The sequence below is a fragment of the Salminus brasiliensis genome, chromosome 5 (assembly GCF_030463535.1).
Source record: "Salminus brasiliensis chromosome 5, fSalBra1.hap2, whole genome shotgun sequence".
Lineage (NCBI taxonomy): Eukaryota > Metazoa > Chordata > Actinopteri > Characiformes > Bryconidae > Salminus > Salminus brasiliensis.
In genome coordinates, this window is record NC_132882.1 from 40,540,926 (window position 1) to 40,561,345 (window position 20,420).

The 20,420-nt window shown below is 41.2% G+C and overlaps 1 protein-coding gene across 1 annotated transcript in view; it reads left to right on the forward strand.

The window, feature by feature from the left end:
- Positions 1-2,512: 2,512 nt before the first annotated feature.
- Positions 2,513-20,420, forward strand: part of kcnn4 (potassium intermediate/small conductance calcium-activated channel, subfamily N, member 4) — a 53,466-nt gene continuing 35,558 nt past the window's right edge. Inside the window, exon 1 of the mRNA XM_072680400.1 lies at positions 2,513-3,144. Within this exon, the coding sequence (XP_072536501.1) occupies positions 2,851-3,144 (294 nt within the window). The 5' untranslated portion in view covers positions 2,513-2,850. The remainder of the gene's footprint in view (positions 3,145-20,420) is intronic.

Here is a 20,420-nt window from a genome sequence, read left to right on the forward strand (position 1 = left end):
GTTCTTCAATTTGTCACTTTTATTTATTAAAATACGAAAACACATACATGTACAAGTCCTAAAGCCTAGAAAGGAGGCCTTTTGCTTTCAGGAGGATGACTACAAGATCCTGCACCTAACCACTGGGGTTCCACATAAGGCCCAGCCCATTCCTATCCCCCATAGCTAATCCCACACTACGCCGCAGGCTCCTTTAGGTGCGCACCTCCCTCTGTCAGTATTTCGCTAAATAAAGCCCACGTCCGTGATCATCTCTCATTTTTCTTTACACTCAATTGCTCAACAGTGTAACTGTAACATGTAGCTGTTTGAAGGGAAGGAATACATGAACGATGACAAGATACAAGAGACACCTGAATAATAAGGTTACCTATATCTAGAGTCCAGGCCATTTCCATCAGGTTGGCACCTCCCTTTATCAGCCCATTGCTGAAGTAAGCCCACGACACCTCCAGAATTCTCAAGTGGCGTCCCAGACCCACTCCCCTCCAAGCTCGCTTTATGGGATTTCACAGGATTTTACTCACAAGCTCAGTACCACTTTACCAACAGCATACGCACCAAGCAGCCTGTATCTCAGACTTTGCTGCAAAACTCCAGCACCTCTAACAGTAAGTAATCTCTAGTGGTCGAAGGCTGCGAATCTCCGACCTCAGAGACAGGTAAACACGGTCACTCCAGACTGGTTAGATGTGAAATGGTTCATTGCAGAGAAACTCTGAGTATTCCTAGAACTGCTGATCTTCTAGGGTTTTTTCAGAATGGTGCAACAATGGAAAAACGCATCCAGGAAGCAGCAGTTCTGCAGACGGCAACGCCTTGTTGATGAGGGCGGTCAACAGAGAATGGCCAGACGGGTTGGTTCCACTTCTATCAGTCAAGAACACAAAGCTGAAGCTGCAGTGGGCGCTCAGACTCACCAACACAGGACTGTTGAAGACTGGAAAAAGTGCTGTCCGGTCCGATGAACCTTGATTTCTGATGAGTCGCACAGGTGGCAGGGTCCGAATCCTGTGGCAACAGCATGAATTAGAGGACTTTTGAGGAAATGAATTTCAATCGGTCATCGCTTTAATGCCACAGTCTATTTTAGTAGTGTTGTTGACCATGTACATCCCTGTATGGCCACGATTCACTCCCCGAGCATGGCATGACTGCTGGTGTCAGACGGGTTGGTTGGTTTGAGTATTTCTAGAACGTCTGATCTCCAGGAATTTTAGCACAACAGTCTTTAGAGTGTTTTAGGATAAATATAATAATGAAGAATAAACATCCAAGGAGCAGCAGTTCCTCATGACATGCTCAGGATAAATAAATTATTATATTTATTATTATTATTATTATTATTATTATAGTCATTAAAGATTAAGATTTTAGAGATCAATGATTAATTAATTAATAATTGCACATGACATGTACTCTGTGTATGCAGCACAGTAAATCCAGTAAAATCCAAAAGTGCTGTTCGTCCAAATGGCCACCAGGTGGCAGCAATAGCAGGGGTCAACTGTCCTAATGTAAGTCCCCTGTTCTTCATTTCTTTAATGCAAAAAAACAGTGTTTCCCTTTTGTGTCTTAAACGATAAAATATCCACTGTCGATTCATTCTTCTACATAGTAAATAAGTGATTTCGGTTGGGGTCAAGCCTATGTTTTGTCTATATGCTGGGCTCTGCTCAAATTGGCATTGAGGCACCACAGCAGCTCACACACGATCAACCCACCTACAGCGTTAGCATAGCCGTAACTTAGTTTTTAGCATTGTACCAACAACATTGTAGTTATCTGTAATATTATGAATTATTCATTCATTATTCATCTATTCATTTCTGCCAGTCTGCCATGGCCTCGTCTAAAAAAAGCTGATAAGCTAGGGTTAGCTTTTAGTCTAGCCGGTTTCCTGCACTTTCACTTCCTAGGGTCCTTTCCGCGACTGGAGTCTGCAGGCAGCAGTGTTATTGGAGCACATCCTGCCACTGAATGTCTAAGAAAACTGACTACAAAAATAACAAAAGCAGAATATTCTCAGGAAGTGACCGCTGCATGGTCATGCTGGACATACTGTGTCACCCAGCTTGGTCATACTGGTGAACTAGCTAGCTTTCTTGTTCCTGTCAAGATTGCCAAGGCTAGTAGCACTAGTTAGCTACCTTATTCTAGTCAACAGCATAAGCAGCTTGGCCAGGAAATTTTATATTTTTCTGGTCATAAATAAAATGTAGATTAAATTAGCACCCTTAAAAGGTTTTGGGGGGTTGAGATTGACCCATTTACCACCCTCCTATGCATTTAATGCAGAAACAGACCGTTACATGCACTGAACTCTGATTCGTCTATTTTATTCTAGGGCTAGTCTAGTATGCTGTTTTCGGGACGCAGCCCCGAGCCTCCACTGCAAAATGGCTGGCGGATTAATGGCCTATTCAGTGCACTAGATCTCCAATAGGGAGCGATTTGGGACGCCCCCCTCACAATCGCCTGCAGTCTGAGGCGACTGATTTAACGAGTGTTGCGGGGAGGCGGAGCAGCACGAGAGAGTCCGCTAAACTTCACCGCGCGCGGAGACAGCCGAGAGCTGGCGAGGGGCTCGAGCGGGTTCAGCCGAGCAGGATTTGGAGAAGAAGAGATGCAGACAGCAGCTGCGGCCAACCTCACGTGCTAGCAGACCAGGGGTCACAGGAGTGGACCGTGAATGAACGGCGCGGTCCCACGCGCCCGTTTCTTTATGTAGCTTTTTTTTTTTATATTACTTTGTTTGTCTGTTTGTTTTGAGGACACGCCAACAGTGGACGCGCGCGCCTCGCGTGCTATGTCTCGCTCCCGCGTCGGGTCAGCCGGAGGCAGGGCAGCATGGAGCTGAGCGCGCGCCAGCCGCGGCCGCCCGAGCCCAAAACGGACGGGCTGGCGGCGAACTGCGACGGGCTCGCGAGCCGCAACGGCGAGCCCGCAGAGATCACCGTGTCGCTCTCGCACCCGGGCAAGCGCGTGAGCCCCATCGAGGGCAGTAACCTGTACCGCCTGCGCGACAGAAAGTTCCTGCTGGAGGACAAGCGGCGGCTGTGCGCGTGGGCGCTGGGCGCGGCAATGCTGGGCATCCTGCTCATGATAGCGCACGCGGAGCTGTGTCCAGCGGTGTACCAGCCGGTAGGAGACCAGCACACACGCACGCACGCGCGCACACACATGCACATGCACGCGCACGCGCACACACATTGTGGGATATATTGCAATATTGCGTCTTTGTATTTTGTAGATAGAGTTGTAAATAGATCAATACACCATACTAAAGTGGCATAGCATGCACGTGCTGTAACCTGCATGTAAATAAACAGACACTCTGTATTTATTTTTATATTATTTAGATATGTTTATGCAATTTCCTGCACATTTGAACACAATTCCAATTTCTGAAAAATAATACATAACACATTTAAAGTGCCATTACTTTTGCACACTTTTTTTTCTCTTGGTTTTATTTGACCTGGGGTGCACAAACATTTGCATAAGACTATCTGTATGCATGTGTGTAACCATTGTCATCTTTGAGGTAAGAGATGGAGATGGTAAAAGTGGTATTGACCAGAGGAGGAGGGGTCACCTTTTATTCGGGTCCCAAAGGGAGTTTTCCTGGCCACTTGCTCACTTGGGGTTGCATAATTTTAGTTTTTGAAGCATTATCCAAATACACTAAACGCATAAAAGTGAAGAAATGTAAATGATTATATACTAATATAATATATATAAATTATTTGTATATACTAATACTTTTGACCATATATTATATTTATTGTTATAGTTTTTGGAGGTTCTTGCTATACTAACCCAACATTCCCACAGGTCTATTTAACATTATTTAGCACATTTATTTAACACAACGCAAAAATATCGGAGTGTCGTGGGGCACCATATGCGGCCCGCCTCTGTGGTTGAAATCCTCACAAGCACTCAGACAGTTCTCGCAAAGAGTTTTCGTAATATCAACATAGCGCCTGGTTACGAACACAGTCTGCAAAATGAGCCAATCAGCTTGCTGGTTTATGCCTCAGGGCGAAGGAGGGTTGACGATATCGTGGCTTAGGTCACGTTTAAAACTTAAAAATGAATATCACTAAATACAAACGAAGCTGTAACTTGAAATTCCTGAAAATCATCCGAAAAATGATTACGTGATTTACTTTCGTTGACAGAAAGAGGTGTTGGAGTTTAGTCATCTTTAATATTATCAGGAAAGTTGGTTAAAACGTTGAAAGTTGAAATAAGGTAGTTAGCAAATGCATAAACAACTTCAAGCTAAATTTAAAAGTGGATAGCTACCTAAGAGCTCTTTCTAGTAATTGTGCGATTCATAATCCACCAAATAGATTATTTGACCGTCCAAATAGTCGCTTGTTGCAGCCCTACATCATATCATATATTCCTTCACATATTGGCCAGTTTTCTCCCTTTCATATAGAAGCAGGTAATTAGTGACTTCGCAGTATAGTGGGATCTTAAGAAACGAAGGGCATACACTTCACTACTGTACTCATTACTGCAACCCATGGTTCCCATCAGTACCACTGTGAAGAAATCTATAAGACGTCTGTAAGCCGTAAGTTGGCATTGCACATCAAACCACCCTGTATAACACTTCATCTCAACGACTGTATTGTGCTCTGACAGAAATTCGAAAACAACCAAAACTCTCAAATACAAGGGTTTTAAAGTAGCCCTGCTTTAGAGCACCCCTCAGATCAGAGTCTCTCAGCAAGGAAGCTGAGAAGTTGATTGATAGTGCCAGTGGAGGCGTCCAGTACTGTAACTTAAGCTGCGTTGTCAAAGCCAAGAAGAGCCAGAACCTCTTGGGAAAGAAAGTTGTTTTTTTGTTTTTTTTTTTCAAGGTTTACCGCAATGTCTTGTTTATCCTGAGGTGTTCGGGTGATTTGATTTGTGATTTGTTTACAAAACTGTCCGGCTCCGTCCGCACTCAGCCAAAAGGTCTAGCCAAAGTCGTCTGACCTTGCCTGGATCAGACCAATGATACAGCCACCAGGCGCTGCAACCCTCAGCATTCCGTGCAACTCAACCTTGTGCGCACAGACTGATCTGCTGGCGACGGGTGGCAGCCCAGCAAACAGTGGCTAACTCAGGAAATCAGATATCCTGACGGCCGCACGGTACTCCTCTGCGGTGTACAGGCTGTAAACCTTCGTCCTTGTGTTTGTTTGGTCAGGACTGTAGATGAGTAAAGGCAACAAAGACTCACAGACTCACAACCTCGGCCTAGTGTTTGCCTTCTCTCTGTGTCTCATTAAATAGAGAGGAGCATTGTGCAGAACAGGCCTGATTGATTTGAAAACTCACCCATACCAGCACAGGCAGTAGGTAAATAAGCTGAAAATCCGAATAACCAGTATCACAAGGCCTAAAATAGGGGGTAATATGGTGGCTTGGACTGTATGTCCTTACAAAAGTCTTCTAGTTCTGTGAGATTCTCGTGCCGTTCTGCATGTACTGCCCTTCTGAGGCCAACTCACAGACCCCCCCACCACCCATGCCAGAGCAGCAGCACACCCTCCTACCACTGCTACCTGTCTAATGACCATGTTACAACCTAAATGGACTCTAAATTAACTCTCTGCCACTATTAATATCACCACTATTAACTATCATTACTCTCATTACTCTGACCATCACTGCCATGACTTTAAGTTAAGTTCTACTACACCATGATCAATATATTATGATTATGATCAGAGCAGTTCAACAGTATAGATGGTTTGGTCACCTTTATCAATAATTTATAAATAGTTCTGATCCGAGGAGGATGGGTCGGGTCCCCCTTGTGAGTCTTGGTTCCTCTCAAGGTTTCTTCCTCCAGCTCTGCTCACTGGGGGTCTTAGGTTTCCATGTCTTCTTATGTTGTTGATTTCTTGTCTTTTACTAATTACTGATTGTGTAAAGCTGCCTTGTGTCAGGGAGCTGTGAGGGTCATGGCAAAACATTTGAGGTGCTGCTGTAGAAGCCATCCTCTTTTCCTACCGCTTTCCATTCTTTCCTCTACCAGTGAAATGTTCCCCACGCCACTGGCTGCATCACAAGTGTAAAGCATGATCAAGCCAGTGATTATTCCCTAACAGTTGGAAAGGTGATCTTTTCATTAAATTCGGTACAGCGTTTTAACATTCATTTAACATTTCACGTAGCAGAGAATCCACCTGTAAGTGCCTGAACTGACGTGACATTTGGCTCAAATGTATCTATGAACTAGGAAGGGATGTTACCGAATTTCTCTCTAATTCAATGGTTGAGGTGTAAGCTAAGAGTGCCCTTCAGAGTGGTTTGACGATCAAACACTCCTCAAAAATGGCCAAAACACACTCCTCAGACTTCTCAGAGAACAGTCTGGGCGGGGTCATAATATTCTAAAATCTAATATAAATTGGTTTGTTACCATGGCAACACACACAGTCTTGAGACGGAGAGGCTGCCCTTTTTATTTTTTAAATCTTTGAACTGCGGTTGTGATTCTCACACCTTCAGTGTTTACTGAGGTTTTCATATCTGTAACAGTTACCAACCTACATGTAGATACAAGCTAAGCGCTATGCGCTGGGCCAGTGGGGCTGGGTACGGATGGGGGGCAGGCAGTTAATCAGCAAAGGGACGACGGGGCACGGGGGGGCAGGCCACGGATCAGGAGAGAGGCGATGGGGCACACGTGCCATTGCGGGGCACTTTGGCTTGAGCTCGCCAGGTTTGGCTTTAGCTTTAGCTCTCTATGTTAACCTCATGACTGACATAACTTTTAGGGTCACTCATTCCACATGGAGAGGACAAGAATACTGGTAAAATACAGCAGAAATTTTTTACGTGTTGGGGAAATATTTATAAGACATACATTTGGACATTTACACTGAGGGCCCTAAGGAGATTGATTAGCTTAATTAGAAGCAGAAGTCAGATTTAGGTTCCCAGGGGCTTTAGTGAAGCAATTATGCAGAAAAAAAATGTAATCAGTGCAACTGACAGTGCATCTGAAATCTTTTCTGTGCCACTGGCTGCAACACAAGTCCAAAGCATGATCTTTCGACCCTGTGCTTAACAGTTGGAAAGGTGGTCTTTTCATGAAACTCTGCACCCTTTTTCTACCTCTGGGCATGTTTTAAGCCATATTACTATTTGCAGTTGCCATAAGTGCCTCAACTGGATTGTGTTTGGCCCAGAATCGTCTGCTATCCTGGAAGGGATGTTACAAAATATCTGTATAATTAAATTGGTAAAATGATTGAGATGTAAGCTGGGCTGATGTCTAACAGTGCATTAGAAAATAGCTCACCAACCGATTTCTTCACAGTGGTGTTGATCCTGCTTCCTCTCACCACCACTATAAACAATTCTGTGTTGTTTACATCTTAATGAAGTACTTATGCAGAAACAAAGAATCCAGGACCGAGTACAAATGAAAGGACCGATGAAAAACAAGACGACAGACTCCTCTGTTCCCTCCATTTGTCATAAGACTACTGGACTGTGCACCTGAGCACAGTGTTTAAGCTGGGCACATAGTTTCCCTATTGAATTATAAGTTAGGAGGAAGCAAAGAGATAAACTACATTTTAAAATACTTTGAACGTTTGTGATAATTATAACGTCCTGAGAGGTTGAAACAACGGGCAAACCAGGGGTAGGAAACCTTGAAGGTCAAGAAGTGGAATTATTTTGAGTGTAAGTGTGGCAGGTTTACGAAACTCCCAATGAAAGGAAAGCCCTGAATGAGATAATTATCTGCTTTGGGATGAAACTATTTAAAGCACTGCTTGCAAAGAGCTTTGGGTTCATCCATCACTCCATGCAAATGCTGGAGGCAAGTTCCAGCAATAAAGATTTGTGGCAACCAAATACAAAGGGGCTATTTTTCTGACATGGAAAATGGTGGGAATACCGATCTGACGTGTCCAGCTTGTAAGCAGTTGTGTGCAAATGTGACAACTTACCCCATAGGCATATATTCATTGTAGAAGACAAAGGGGATGTTTGCAACGGTCGCAAAAAATCTAGCAAATTGGTACAAGCCCTGTTGATTTAATACAGATCTGTGCTTTCTAAGACAGACAGGCTTTCCAGCCTAAATAGAGTATTTACAAGATAACAATACGCCAGAAATTGACCTGAACACACCTCATTATGAGACCACCATGCCCATCGCCCACAGTGCAGACGTATTCACAAGCACCGTTGCTATTTAAACAACTTGGTGGGGTGTAAGATAGCAACGTAAGCTAGCAACCTTGCCCAGGGTGTAAGAGAGGGCCCAACCTGAGCCTATTTACAACCCTGTTATTTTGCCTCCGATGATGAGCTCTGCTTCCATTGGCTGGCTCGTGTGACTCCAACGACCCACAGTAGCCGCATAGCAAAGGCTAGCCTAGCCTAACGTAGCTTAGCATTACCTAGAACTGTAACGTTAACAAAACATATTTTTGTAATTATTACCAAGTCTTACTGGATAGCATTTCTGTCCTCTCTGGGTCCTCTCAGTGTCCAGTCAGCATGGTTTGCGATTAGCTAGCTGAACAGATTGTAGCCAGTCAGCCTGGTGTTAGCTTTTATTCTTCTCAAAGCCTGCAGTGCACCAGATAACTGCATCGGGCCTTGCATGGATGCATGTGGATTTTGTGGGCATAAATATAACAGTCATGACTGTTACTGAACAGTTTGGGGGTTTGACATCAACCATGTGTTACAGCTGTTTTACTAGGGTTTATGGTTTTGCTTTTAAAAGAGGATACAACAGCGTTTGACGTTCACAGGACAACATTACCATGTACCGAACTCCCATTATTTAACTACATTCTTCATTCGGGGGTCTTTTAACTACATAAAACAATGTGTTACATTTTAGCCTGTGTTTGTTTATGTCTCGCTTATTAGTGCTAAGCCAATATCGTACAAAACGTCAACATCTTTTTTTAGAAGATACATCCCTTTTTCTCTTTAAAGTAACATAAAGGTCAACTGTTAGTTATGGGAACTTGCAGTGTTGCTCAATCTACACTTCAGCAGTTTAATTCCAATGTAATAAGATCCTAATAATGTCAAAAAATTATAAATCAAATAAATCAGATCACACTGACATTTATTGTGTGTGTAATAAAGCACACTGCCAGGAACTTATTTGGCACTGTTGAAATGCCAGCGGCCGAAATGAAAATGGAATTTACAGCATTTTGGAATCAAACCCTCATTCTCAATTTTACAAGTTAGAACTGACCAATTTGTTAGTTGTTTCCTAGTTTACGCTTCTGTTTTGAAAAACACCGGTATTCAGCTGTTCTGTTTGGTCTCGGCTTTCTAGCTGCACAACATGCACATATGCTCGGCAGATATGTTTTTCCAAGATCCCAGTGATTGGCAGCTAATCAGCATCTGCAGGAACTCTCCTATAACTTATCTTGATTTAGCGTTTCAGCGAGGCTTTCTGAAGTTTCCCGTAATCATATGCACAGCACTATGCAACAGTTAAAAGCTGTTTAATTGGGCAGTAAGTCTTCTTTTGCTTAGACAAAACACTACGTAATGTAGCTAATGTATTTATTATTAGAATATAACAGTTGGTTTGCCAAGATAAATGGTTTAAAATAGACTGAGTAGCTTTTTGCACCGTCAAAAAAAAACAAAAAACACTGTGCTAACACACTCCGTAAAAGTTACATTACTTCAGTAACAAATGTCTTTTTACTTGTGGAACAGCAAGTAAATGTAATATACAGTAAAATGTTAAAAATTTTTAATGTTTAAAAAAAAGTTTCATTGCATGTATTTATTCAATTCCACAAGCAGTTCAATTGATTGAAAGCCTATGTAAAGTAACGTGGGTCAATATAAAACATAACACATAACTTTAAAAAGGAAAAAAAAGAAACATTGTGTCTTACCTTGAACATAATTACAATGTAATAGTAACCATGCTGCCAAATTGTAAAAACAATGTGCTTAATAAGTTAACAGGATTTGTTTTTACATATTATTATAAGTTTATTGTTTGAAAAGGTTTACTATTTTTCACATTTAGTTACATTTATTTTTTCAAAAAAATCGTATATTTTTTAGTTTTTATGTGTTTATGTTACACAATGTGAATCTGTCAGCGGTTGATAAATGCTGGCAGAATGTCTTGATAAATGTACCAATAGAAATGCTTATAAATTATTTACACCTACATATGCTACACATGCTAAAGTTGGGGCTCAAATTATGTATGTATGGATTTTTTATGTGACAATAAGTGCAACATTTTAACGCACAATTATTGTTTTTATGGAATTTAGTATATTGGAAATAATACAATATACCATAAAGAAATATTAATGTAAGTGTTAATAATAATTGTAATAAATGTAATAAAAAAAACTGCTATTTCCTGACTAGTACTACTTAACTACTTACTTAATAATGACTGACTGTTCATTTCAAAATCATATAATCTCTTTTAATAAGTTTCCATCAATTAGAATTGCGGCAGAAATAACTCAGATAACCCAGGTAATCCAGGAGGCTCAAGCGCAGCCGATTATTTAAAACAGTGTTCTAAAATGTGCAGAAAACTCTTGACACTTTGATAACTGTGACCCAACTGTGATGTCTGGACAACTGGGTCAGAGGATCTCCAAGACATCAGGCAGGTATTGAGGTTGTTCCTGGTATGCAGTGGTCAGTACCTACCTAAGTGCTCCAAGGAAGGACAATCGGTGAACCAGAGACAGGGTCAGGGAGGCCCAAGGCTCATAGAGGCCCCACCTCACAACTTGCAGGACTTAAAAGATCTGCTGTTGACTTTAGTCATGGTGCCAGATACCACAGGACCCCTTCAGATGTCTTGTGGAGTCCATGCCTGGACGGGTCAGAGCTGTTTTGGCTGCTCAAGAGATAATGTAATGGGTGATGGGTGTATAGCATTACAATAAATGGAAATCAGCAGAAGACAAATAAAATGATGTTGGTCAGTAAAGTTATTGAGATGTTGCTTAGAGAAACACTGGTTTGGTTTATCTCCATTATTCCCTCCAGGAGGAACGGCATAATTAAGCGGAACTTTCTCCAGGAAACCAGATTATGCAGGAAAATGAACAACCGCCACCACCAAGAAAAAAAGTTATAGAGGTTTTTCCACATTTAGCCTCCCCTTTTGTGTGAGACTGCCTGCGGTCATATTGCGTCTTTCCACATCATTTAATGTATAATTAGCGCTTGTTTGAATAATGGATTTGAAGGTTGACCTTCAGTGGTACACGAGCAGCGTAACGCTGGTTTTCAGGTGTTGTCCTCTCCACCGCATACCACGGTAATTGAAGCGGGCAAAATTCTCCTGGAAACCTGTTTATGCAGGAAATTTGACTATTTATGGATGTTTTTCCACATTTCACCCCCCCACCACCACCTCTTCACGTTCCTTAGGCTGCCTACGGTCATATTGCATCTTTCCACATCATTTAATGTATAATTAGAGCTTGTTTGAATAATGGCTTTCACGGGATGACCTTCAGTGGTACACGGGCACACAGCTGACTTTTTTTTTGTGTGCTCTTTGTCGCTATAAAGATTGAAGTAGGTTAAACAGCCCTCAGACATGTAGCTTGATCGAACACCTTCTACATCTTCTTCATCAGCGGTCAGTTTCTGACCACAGAGCTGATCTTGGCTGGATATTCACTACCAAGGTGTCACTGCTGTGTGGAAAACCTAAAAACATCGGGTTAGCGTGGGTCCTGTTATGAATGGGGTAGAAGTAATATCCCAACTAGCATGTCCATGTGGGGCCTGAATGGGCTGCCCAACTGAACCAGAAAGTTTTGTCCTCAGGTTCCACATTGGTGGGGACATATGGATGCCCACCAGGGTCAGTGATGGGACCAGGAAGGGTTAAACATGTGCCCCCATCTGGGTTGTACACTTTATACAGGGCCTAAATGGGACCCATATATTTGGGAATCCCAACTGGAATGCATGTACAAACCCACTTAGAGCCCATGCCCACTTGGAACCCACCTAGCCCATGTTCCACCCATGTCAGCCCCATGTGAGCATGTTGGGTGGGATGTTATTGATCTGTTTACAAGGGAAATTGGGTCTTTTTACAGTCTGTCCAGCCTAGGACTAGCACAGCGTCACCCAACCCTACCCTACCCAGTAGCACAACCAGTCAGTACTGGGATTTAAACCTGTGACCTACCAGTTGCTGGATTACTACTACTACTACTACTACTACTGCCCACGCCTGCTGTAAAAGACAACAAAAAGGCAATACCAGTGGACCCATAATGGGGGTGAAATGTAGTAGTAATGATGACCAATCAGCCATAACATTAAAACCACCTATTATAGGTGGGATCCAAGAACACCCCACAAGACCTCCTGACACTCCACTTGTCTAGCCATCTCAGTCTGGCCCTTGTCAAAGTGGCTCAGATCCTTACTCCCAAAGCTCAGGGCTGAAGCATTAGGTTAGCATAGTACTTATTTAGCTATCTACCACATTTCCCATGGTTTACGTGCATATATAGGTACTCTATAGGTAGTTAAGTAAAGATATGACAATAGGGATTGAACAATTTAGCAAGGATGAAGCTGATGGAAGGTGTAGGCTGCTGATTTAATGGTGGTAGAGGTTATGTATTAGTATTCCAGAAGCAGTATTAGAGAAAGCAACGTGATACCTTACGTAAGCCTAGACAGTGCCAGAGTCCGAGTCAGTGCAACGCAATACAGTGCAAGTGATGAAGCTAACGCAAAGCTTAAATGGGGCGAATAAAACCAGACACAGATACGGAGGGTGAAATTGTGGAAAACAACCCAAAACAATACAGGTTGCCAATGCGCTCACACCAGCACTGAACGCCTGCATCTTCAGGATTTTCCTAATTGTCCTTTACATCTGTTGTCCAACCCCTTAAACTGTTAGCTGCTAAATGAATCCATTAAAACTTCCATTTACATCATCGCTGGTGCACCGGTAGGTTGTAATGGCGATCACTTTACCTACACACTGTAGCACTTCCAGTGCATGGAAAACTGCTGATGCTGAATGAGTAAGTGAGGTTTAAATTTAGCAGGCCTTGGTGTGGCCTTGAGTTGAAGCATGAGTCATTCACTAATCACTGATGGTGATACTGCAGTTGCATCTGCAGATACGTTTAGAATGGACAGGTTTGTTCTGAACTGCTTGATTGCTCTTATATTTAAAAAAGGTTTCCCAATGTCTGGCGAGGGGCAGTACACCCAATCATCAGTTTCCATTCACTGACTGAGGCTGTTAAAGGAGAATCCCACCAGAGAATCCCATCCATAGATGCTGGTTGTAAAATATTGGTAAATCTAAGTTAAATAAATGTATCTTGTGTTCTAGACATTAACCAGTATATTCATCAACACTGTGTAATACCTTTGGAGTGAGCTTTCTGAGGAAGCTGTAAGAGACATTAAGGGTTTAGACGTCTGGTTGTGGTACAACACCCATTCACTGTGGCTTAACATCTCAACCATTTATTATGCAGAAAATGTGTTAAATTGGCAGAATAGCCTATTTGAAACCTATTTAGTGGTCTAATTATTCGATTTTGTTGTTTTTCTATGGACAAAAGTATGCCTTGAACCTGCTGACTCATGGTTTATTTTGTAATCAAGTGTATTTAAGCCCCCCCAAGGGTGCTCTTTTGTTGGAGTAACTGTCTCTGCTGTCCAGAGAAGGCTTTCCACTAGATGGTGGAGCATTGCCTGGAGGATCTGGATTTTGCATTCTGTGACGAGAGCAATTTTAAGGCCAGGATGTTGGAAGATCTCCACCCTAACTCATCCCAAAAGTATTGGATGGAGCGCCACCACTGTTCCAGAGAACACAGTTCCACTGGTCCTACAGCTCAATGCTGGAGGGGCTTTATATCCCTTTAGTCCACGCCTGGCATAAGGCAGCATGGTGCCTGTAGGTTCATGTTTATCTGCTCCAGAGTCCTGTTCTATTGGCAGAACCGCTCTACAGAGACTAGACAAGCTGTGTCCCAAGAGTGTGCCGGAATGCCTTCATTAGAAGGGATGTCCACAAACAGTACAGTGTAACTTAATGTCATTAAAAAAATTAAATAAATAAAGATCTGTTTCCTGTTGATCAGTTTCTGATTGGAAAAGGTTGGAGAGTTGTAAGTAGTTTCTTCCTGCCATTTTTGCCCCGAGTTTGCTCGTTTTCTACATTTCTGCATTCTACAGCGTTCTGCGTTGGTGTAATGCTGCTGTGGGTTGAGTTGAATACGTGTTTAAATAATCATTACATTATTATTATTATTATTATTATTATTATTATTTTGTTTATATTCCATTGCTGGTTGTAGCACATAGTGGATTGGCGAGGCACATGCACATGCGCTGGCCCAAGCACTTCTGTGTTTAATCACCATGTGTTAACAGCTGTGGTTAGGTGGTAGCGTGTAGGTCTTTATCTGTGTTAAAATTTTATCAGTCAGATATGTCCACGGTCACGTTTACAATCTTGTCTAAGCATCAGTTTCGACTGTGATCATTTACGTTTGCTGATGCAGGATCAAAAAGCAGTTTTTTATATGAACGGAGAGCAACAACCTTTGGAACATATCCAAATCATCACTGTCACGAAAAATGTCTTAATTTTTTTTTTTTTTCACTTTTGGACATTATAATATTAGGCAGTTATTTTTTATGGCAAGCCATTTTGGGTTAACTTCACATCAGCGATATGAGTACTAGTGTTTTACCAGTATTTCAAGTACAATTCACGATCTCGTAATGCAGTTATTACGAGTAGAGTCTCTTATTTTAGAGATCAGCTAAACCTAAAAGTCTGACTTGTCATGTTTCCAGAATGTCAGTATAATTTTAACTAGTCATACTGTATGTTACCGTTAATTTACAGGAATTTTCACTCTCTCTGATCTAGAATTGCATCAGTTTCGACTGTGAGTATTTACCTTGCTGATGCAGGATCAAAAAAGTTTTTATTTCAAAGAATTTTTATTTCAAAGAATTTTTAATTTAAATTTTTATACTTTCCGACTTTTTTATGGAAAACTGTTTTAGGCTAAGCTACCAGCAATACTGGTTGATCCTAGTTTTTTACCAGTAAAAAGTCAGTCAAAACTCAGTCAACCATCACACTATGTAATGTTTCCTAATAACTATCTGATCTACAGATGTCAAGGCCAGTCTGACTAGTCATATGTCCAGAATGTCAGTATAATTGTACGTTACCATTGATTTACATGAATTTTCACTCTCTCTTATCTAGAATCTTTGCTAGTAAAAACTCCAGTTATAGTTATATACAAGTACACGTACAAGTAGAAATTGTAATTCCAGATATCTACACTGTAATTCTGACTTGTAAAAGCTCTAGGTTTAGATATCAAGAATACTATTTCTAGTCAAAAACTGTAGATATCTAAAATTATATTATAGAGAGCTGCAGTGTAGTCAAAACTACATTAGAAATATCTTAACATTTTTACTAGTCAGACTTAATGTATGGATATGTGGACTTACAGACTTTATACTAGTCAGTATTACATTGTAGATATATGGAAATACATTTTTTCCTATTAAAAAACGTCATTGTACATCTGGAACTAGAGTTTTTACTAAAAACAAATGTGATTATAGAAAAGGGAGAATGAAGTGCCATGTAAATTAATATGAAAACTCATTACATTAAGGATGTGGTCCTCATAATGTAACTACTGAGGAAGTCTGTATATGTAGATCTCATATTACTAGTAAAATAAATCAAAGTTGGAAGCAGTTCTAGTGGTCTGTCAGGTTTTGCATTGTTGGTAGATGTCCCATTTCTTTATATTTTATAGGCGCATATACATGCATATATTAAGTTATTGAAGTATTTAAGTTGAGTGATGAGTTTTTAATGTTTAAATACTATACGTGTGACTTTGGTTGAGGTGAAAAGTGCCCGGACACAGTTTTACAAGCCTATTTACAACCCTGTTATGTTACCTCAGTTTACAACACCGCGATGGATCACAGTAGCCATGTAGAAAGCATAGCATAGTCTAGCCTAGCTCAGTATGGAAAACTATAAAAAAGAATTATTTCAACGGATTGATAGAATACGCTCATACAAAGACTTTCATTGGTGGATTGATGTAATTGTTGTGAGTGTAAATATAGTAAGTCTAGACTGTTATATCAGTTTAGTTTTGAAATCAGCTGATTGTATAGCTCTGTTTGAGTTATTTTGGGTTTCTTCTTTTTTAAATGAAGAAACAACAGTGTTTGAGGTTCACAGTTTGTCACTTTTTAGGGCATATTTAGTCACCTTTTGGAAACTTTTGGAAGATTTTATTTTCACTGTTTTTCTATACAGTTCCTAAAAAGTTGCTATTTTGTAGATGAGAATATCACAATACACATATCTCAGTCTACACCTATAATGACGTGATTGCTGTTAAAGCATTGATCGTGTACACCAGCAAAGTTTGTGGTCCAGTTAAACATTAGCCAACACATTCCCATTAAAGAGCCTTCAGTCATGCCGTTTGATGTTATTAGGCCAAGCTGTTCAATATCTGATGTGTAACATGTGACATGAGCGTCAATTCTGCCTGTGGAGGTATGGGAAAAAGTATGGACACAAGTGGAAATAAGTAGGAAATTCTTTCATTTGAAGATATATTTTGGCGAAAAATCTAATGGACATGATTTTCACTGACCTCTAATGCATTCCATCAGTCAAGAAGTGTTTGATAGCTGCAATGTGCAGCTGTAGTTCTCAACCGGAGATGCTAGGCTAATGTTGCTAACAAACAAGTGAGGATTGAGAGAAATCTACTGTATTCATAAAGAATAATCATAGCCCCATAAGTCATAATCACTATTTCTATTCAAAAACCAGCCACTAGGATCAATCTTTGCAATTGAGGCACCTTCATGATGTGTCCCAATAATAAATCCTCTTTCAAAGTCACTAATATCTTCCTCTTCTAGGTCACCCAACTGTAACTACTATAATTACCCATGTAATTACATAATAGAATAGCAGGGCAGTAATTACTACACTTTTTTAAGTTGTATTTAAAGTATTTTAAGTTGTTTAACATATAAATAGTAAGTACAGAGCAAAATGCCCAGATGTCATTTAGTAAGCCTATCTACCACCCTGTTATTTGACCTCAGAATAACAAGCCTTTTTACCACTCTGTTAATAACAGCTTTGCTTTCATTGGCTGGTTTACGGCACTAGCATTAGCTCACAAAGACTGCATATTGTACCAGAGTTTTGCCAGTTTTCCCGAGTTGTACCAGAAAGTGTTGCTGTTCTCTCATTGTGTCAAGTCAAGTCAAATTTATTTGTATAGCTTTTTACAACTGTTGTCATCACAAAGCAGCTTTACATAATTTGTAATTAGTAAAAGACAGAAAAAAAAGAAATAACGTAAAAATGAAGGATCAAAGACCCCCAGTGAGCAAGCCACTCCGGCGGGTCTGACTATAACAGCCTAGTTAAAAGGAGAGAGCCAGAAGGTAACACAGACACGGGAGCACCCTGAAACGCTAGCGCCCATCTGATCCACCGTCCACAAACCTGAGTGATCGCGTGTAAGCAGCGAGATGACAGCTCCAGCATCTCAGTGTACTACAATTCCCTGTGTCCGCGAACCCCTGAACCCCAACCTTTATCTAAGGGGAAACATTAATCACCAAAAGCTAAACTAAACATATAAGTTTTCAGCCTAGATTTAAAGAGTGAGACTGTGTCTGAGTCCTGAACATTATCTGAATGGTTATTCCAGAGTTGGGGGGCTTTATAAGAAAAGGCTCTTCCCCCTGCTGAGGTTTTCTGAATTTTGGGAACGAGTAAGAAGCCAGCACCCTGAGATCTAAGGACTCTTGATGGTTCATAATATGTCATAAGTTAGAAGTGTCCTCCTAACATGCTTTTAGCAAGCTGAGAAATAGCCAGTTAACTTTTAGCCTTGCCCCCACTCTCTTCCCTGGGTTTGACCTTCTTGTGTCTTACCAGTAAAAAGAATAAGCCGACGCTTTCTCTTCCGATGTGTGTTTCACTCCTGTTTGGTTTAGCTGAGGTGGTCCAGTTTGTTTTTGAGGGAACAGTTGATGAACAGAAGAGATGGTAGGGGCCACTCGACAGGTGTTGGCTTTTGCCATAGTGTGGTCCCGGTTTGCCGCCCCTGTCGTCTGTCTGTTCTGCTTTGCTGCTGCTCTCACCGCCACTTTCGAGCTTTTAGCATTTTATCTTGGAGTGAAAGGATTGCAAAAAGCGAGGAACAGAGCCTAACAGACGTCAGTGCCCTTGCTGCAAGATGCAGGACGTTCTAAGAAGTTCTGTTTCAGTTCTGTAATCAGTTCTGCTTGGGCACTTTTACCAGTCATGCTAGCTTTTACTCACACAGGCAATGTTCCCCACCTCTGGTTGTAATACACTGTCCGTGTACCAGGAATTCAAATCAGGCCCATTTTTCCAGAAGCACCGCAGTGTTTGGATCATCTTAACGGTGTTCAGTGTGATATTTACTCTGCAAGCTCTGCCATCCTTATGATAATCTTTTACGCTATGACGCTGTTTGAGAAACCAGAGCCCTAGGCCTGCTCGTCATTTCTTAGAATTTTCCTTCCACTGGTTTTCAATGGCTGCTCAAACGCGTCTGCACTGAGCACTCCATCATACAAGTTAATGACAAGCCAACAAGGAACAAGGACAGAGCATGCAAAAAAAAAGCCATTAGGGTGATTAGTAACATAACAGCATGGATCAATAAACTTAATTGTGCATTACATTTTAGCAAGTGCTGGAAGTTCATTTGTCATCCACCTCTCCCGGCATTAAAATGTAATGACTGATTTTAATGTACCAGAATGTGTTTTGCTATAACTTTGGGCAACACATTATTTGACGGGGGCAATAGGGACAATAATAGCATACATGTGCATTGCATAGTATGTATGTTTTGCAGTGTTTAATTATTTTTTTAACAGCTTATGCCTTTCATTGCATGATATAAGAGTTTTTAAGAAGTAAATGACATTACTGTTCTTGTTTGGGGGATTTCGCCCATTTTTCCTTACAAAAGGTCGCCATGCCGCACTGTTTGTTTTTTAATCTATCCAGAGTTTCAATGATATTAAGGTTGGGGGACTGTGAGGGCCATGGCAAAACTTTCAACTCTCATAGTCGTCCATGTTGATTTTGAAGTGTGTTTAGGATCATAGTCGTCCATGTTGATTTTGAAGTGTGTTTAGGATCATTACCCTGCTGTAGAAGACATCCTCTTTTCGTCTTTAGCGTTTTTTCAGATAGTGTGATGTTTGCTTCCAACATTTGCTGATGTTTAACTGAATCCATTCTGTCCTCTACCAGTAAATGTTCCCTGTGCCACTGGCTGCAACACAAGCCCAACGCATGATCGAGCCATGCCTATGCTTAACAGTTGGAGAGGTGTTCTTTCCATGAAGTCGTACCTTTTCTTAATGCGGCCAAGAAGTTGTGTTGTAACTTCATGAGTCCACAGGAATTGTTTTCCATAAATACGAACAGGCTTGTTTACATGTTCCTTTAAAAATAATATTTGCTTTGAATGTTGTGATTAGGACGCAGGAAAGTCTTTCTTCTGATGACTCTTCTTTGAAGGTGATAATTGTGCAGGTATCCCTGCACAGTAGAAAAGTGCACCACCACTTCAGAATCTGCTAAAAAATAGGAGGGGGGGGGGGTTGATTTGCTTTCCTAGTGATCATATGAGCAGTTCTCTTAGAAAGTGTCCTTGGTCTTCTAGATCTCAACTTGACCTCCACTGTTCTTATTAACATTAACAGCCATTTCTTTGCTTTGCCGTCTTATAGCCTTCTCCTGCTTTGTGGTCATGAATTATAGGGAGCTGCTTGGGTGAATCTAGCACTCTTAGACGGCTGCATGTTGGCGGGACAAGGTTTGATTTTGCATCACCTGCGCATCTGGACTTAGTTTAGTTATAGGGTATCAAACTCTTTCATAGAACTGAGATATGGCCGTAATGAAGGGGTTGAGGCAGGTTGTGTTTGCTAAGTGGCTTTATTAGGGACTATCCAACACCCGTTGTAAAAACAGCAGACAGGGCAGGCGACAGCAGCATAAGCAAATCCATGATCCATATATCCAGTAACAACCTGGGTCACAGCTAAGAGCTAAGAGACCTTCAAACATGAATGACACAGCTCAGAGCTCAGTGGAAAAACATGGAGACTTCGCAAAGGGCAAACGGAGACAAACATATGTAATTGTATGCTAATCAGTCCAGGGGAAGCTGCAAATGTGAGAGGTCGAGAGTGGGCAGAGCCTGGGACAATGGTGTTTTTTCCAGCTAGGCCTCTGCCTCATAAGCACCATTACCTGGGAATTAAACTTATTTGCT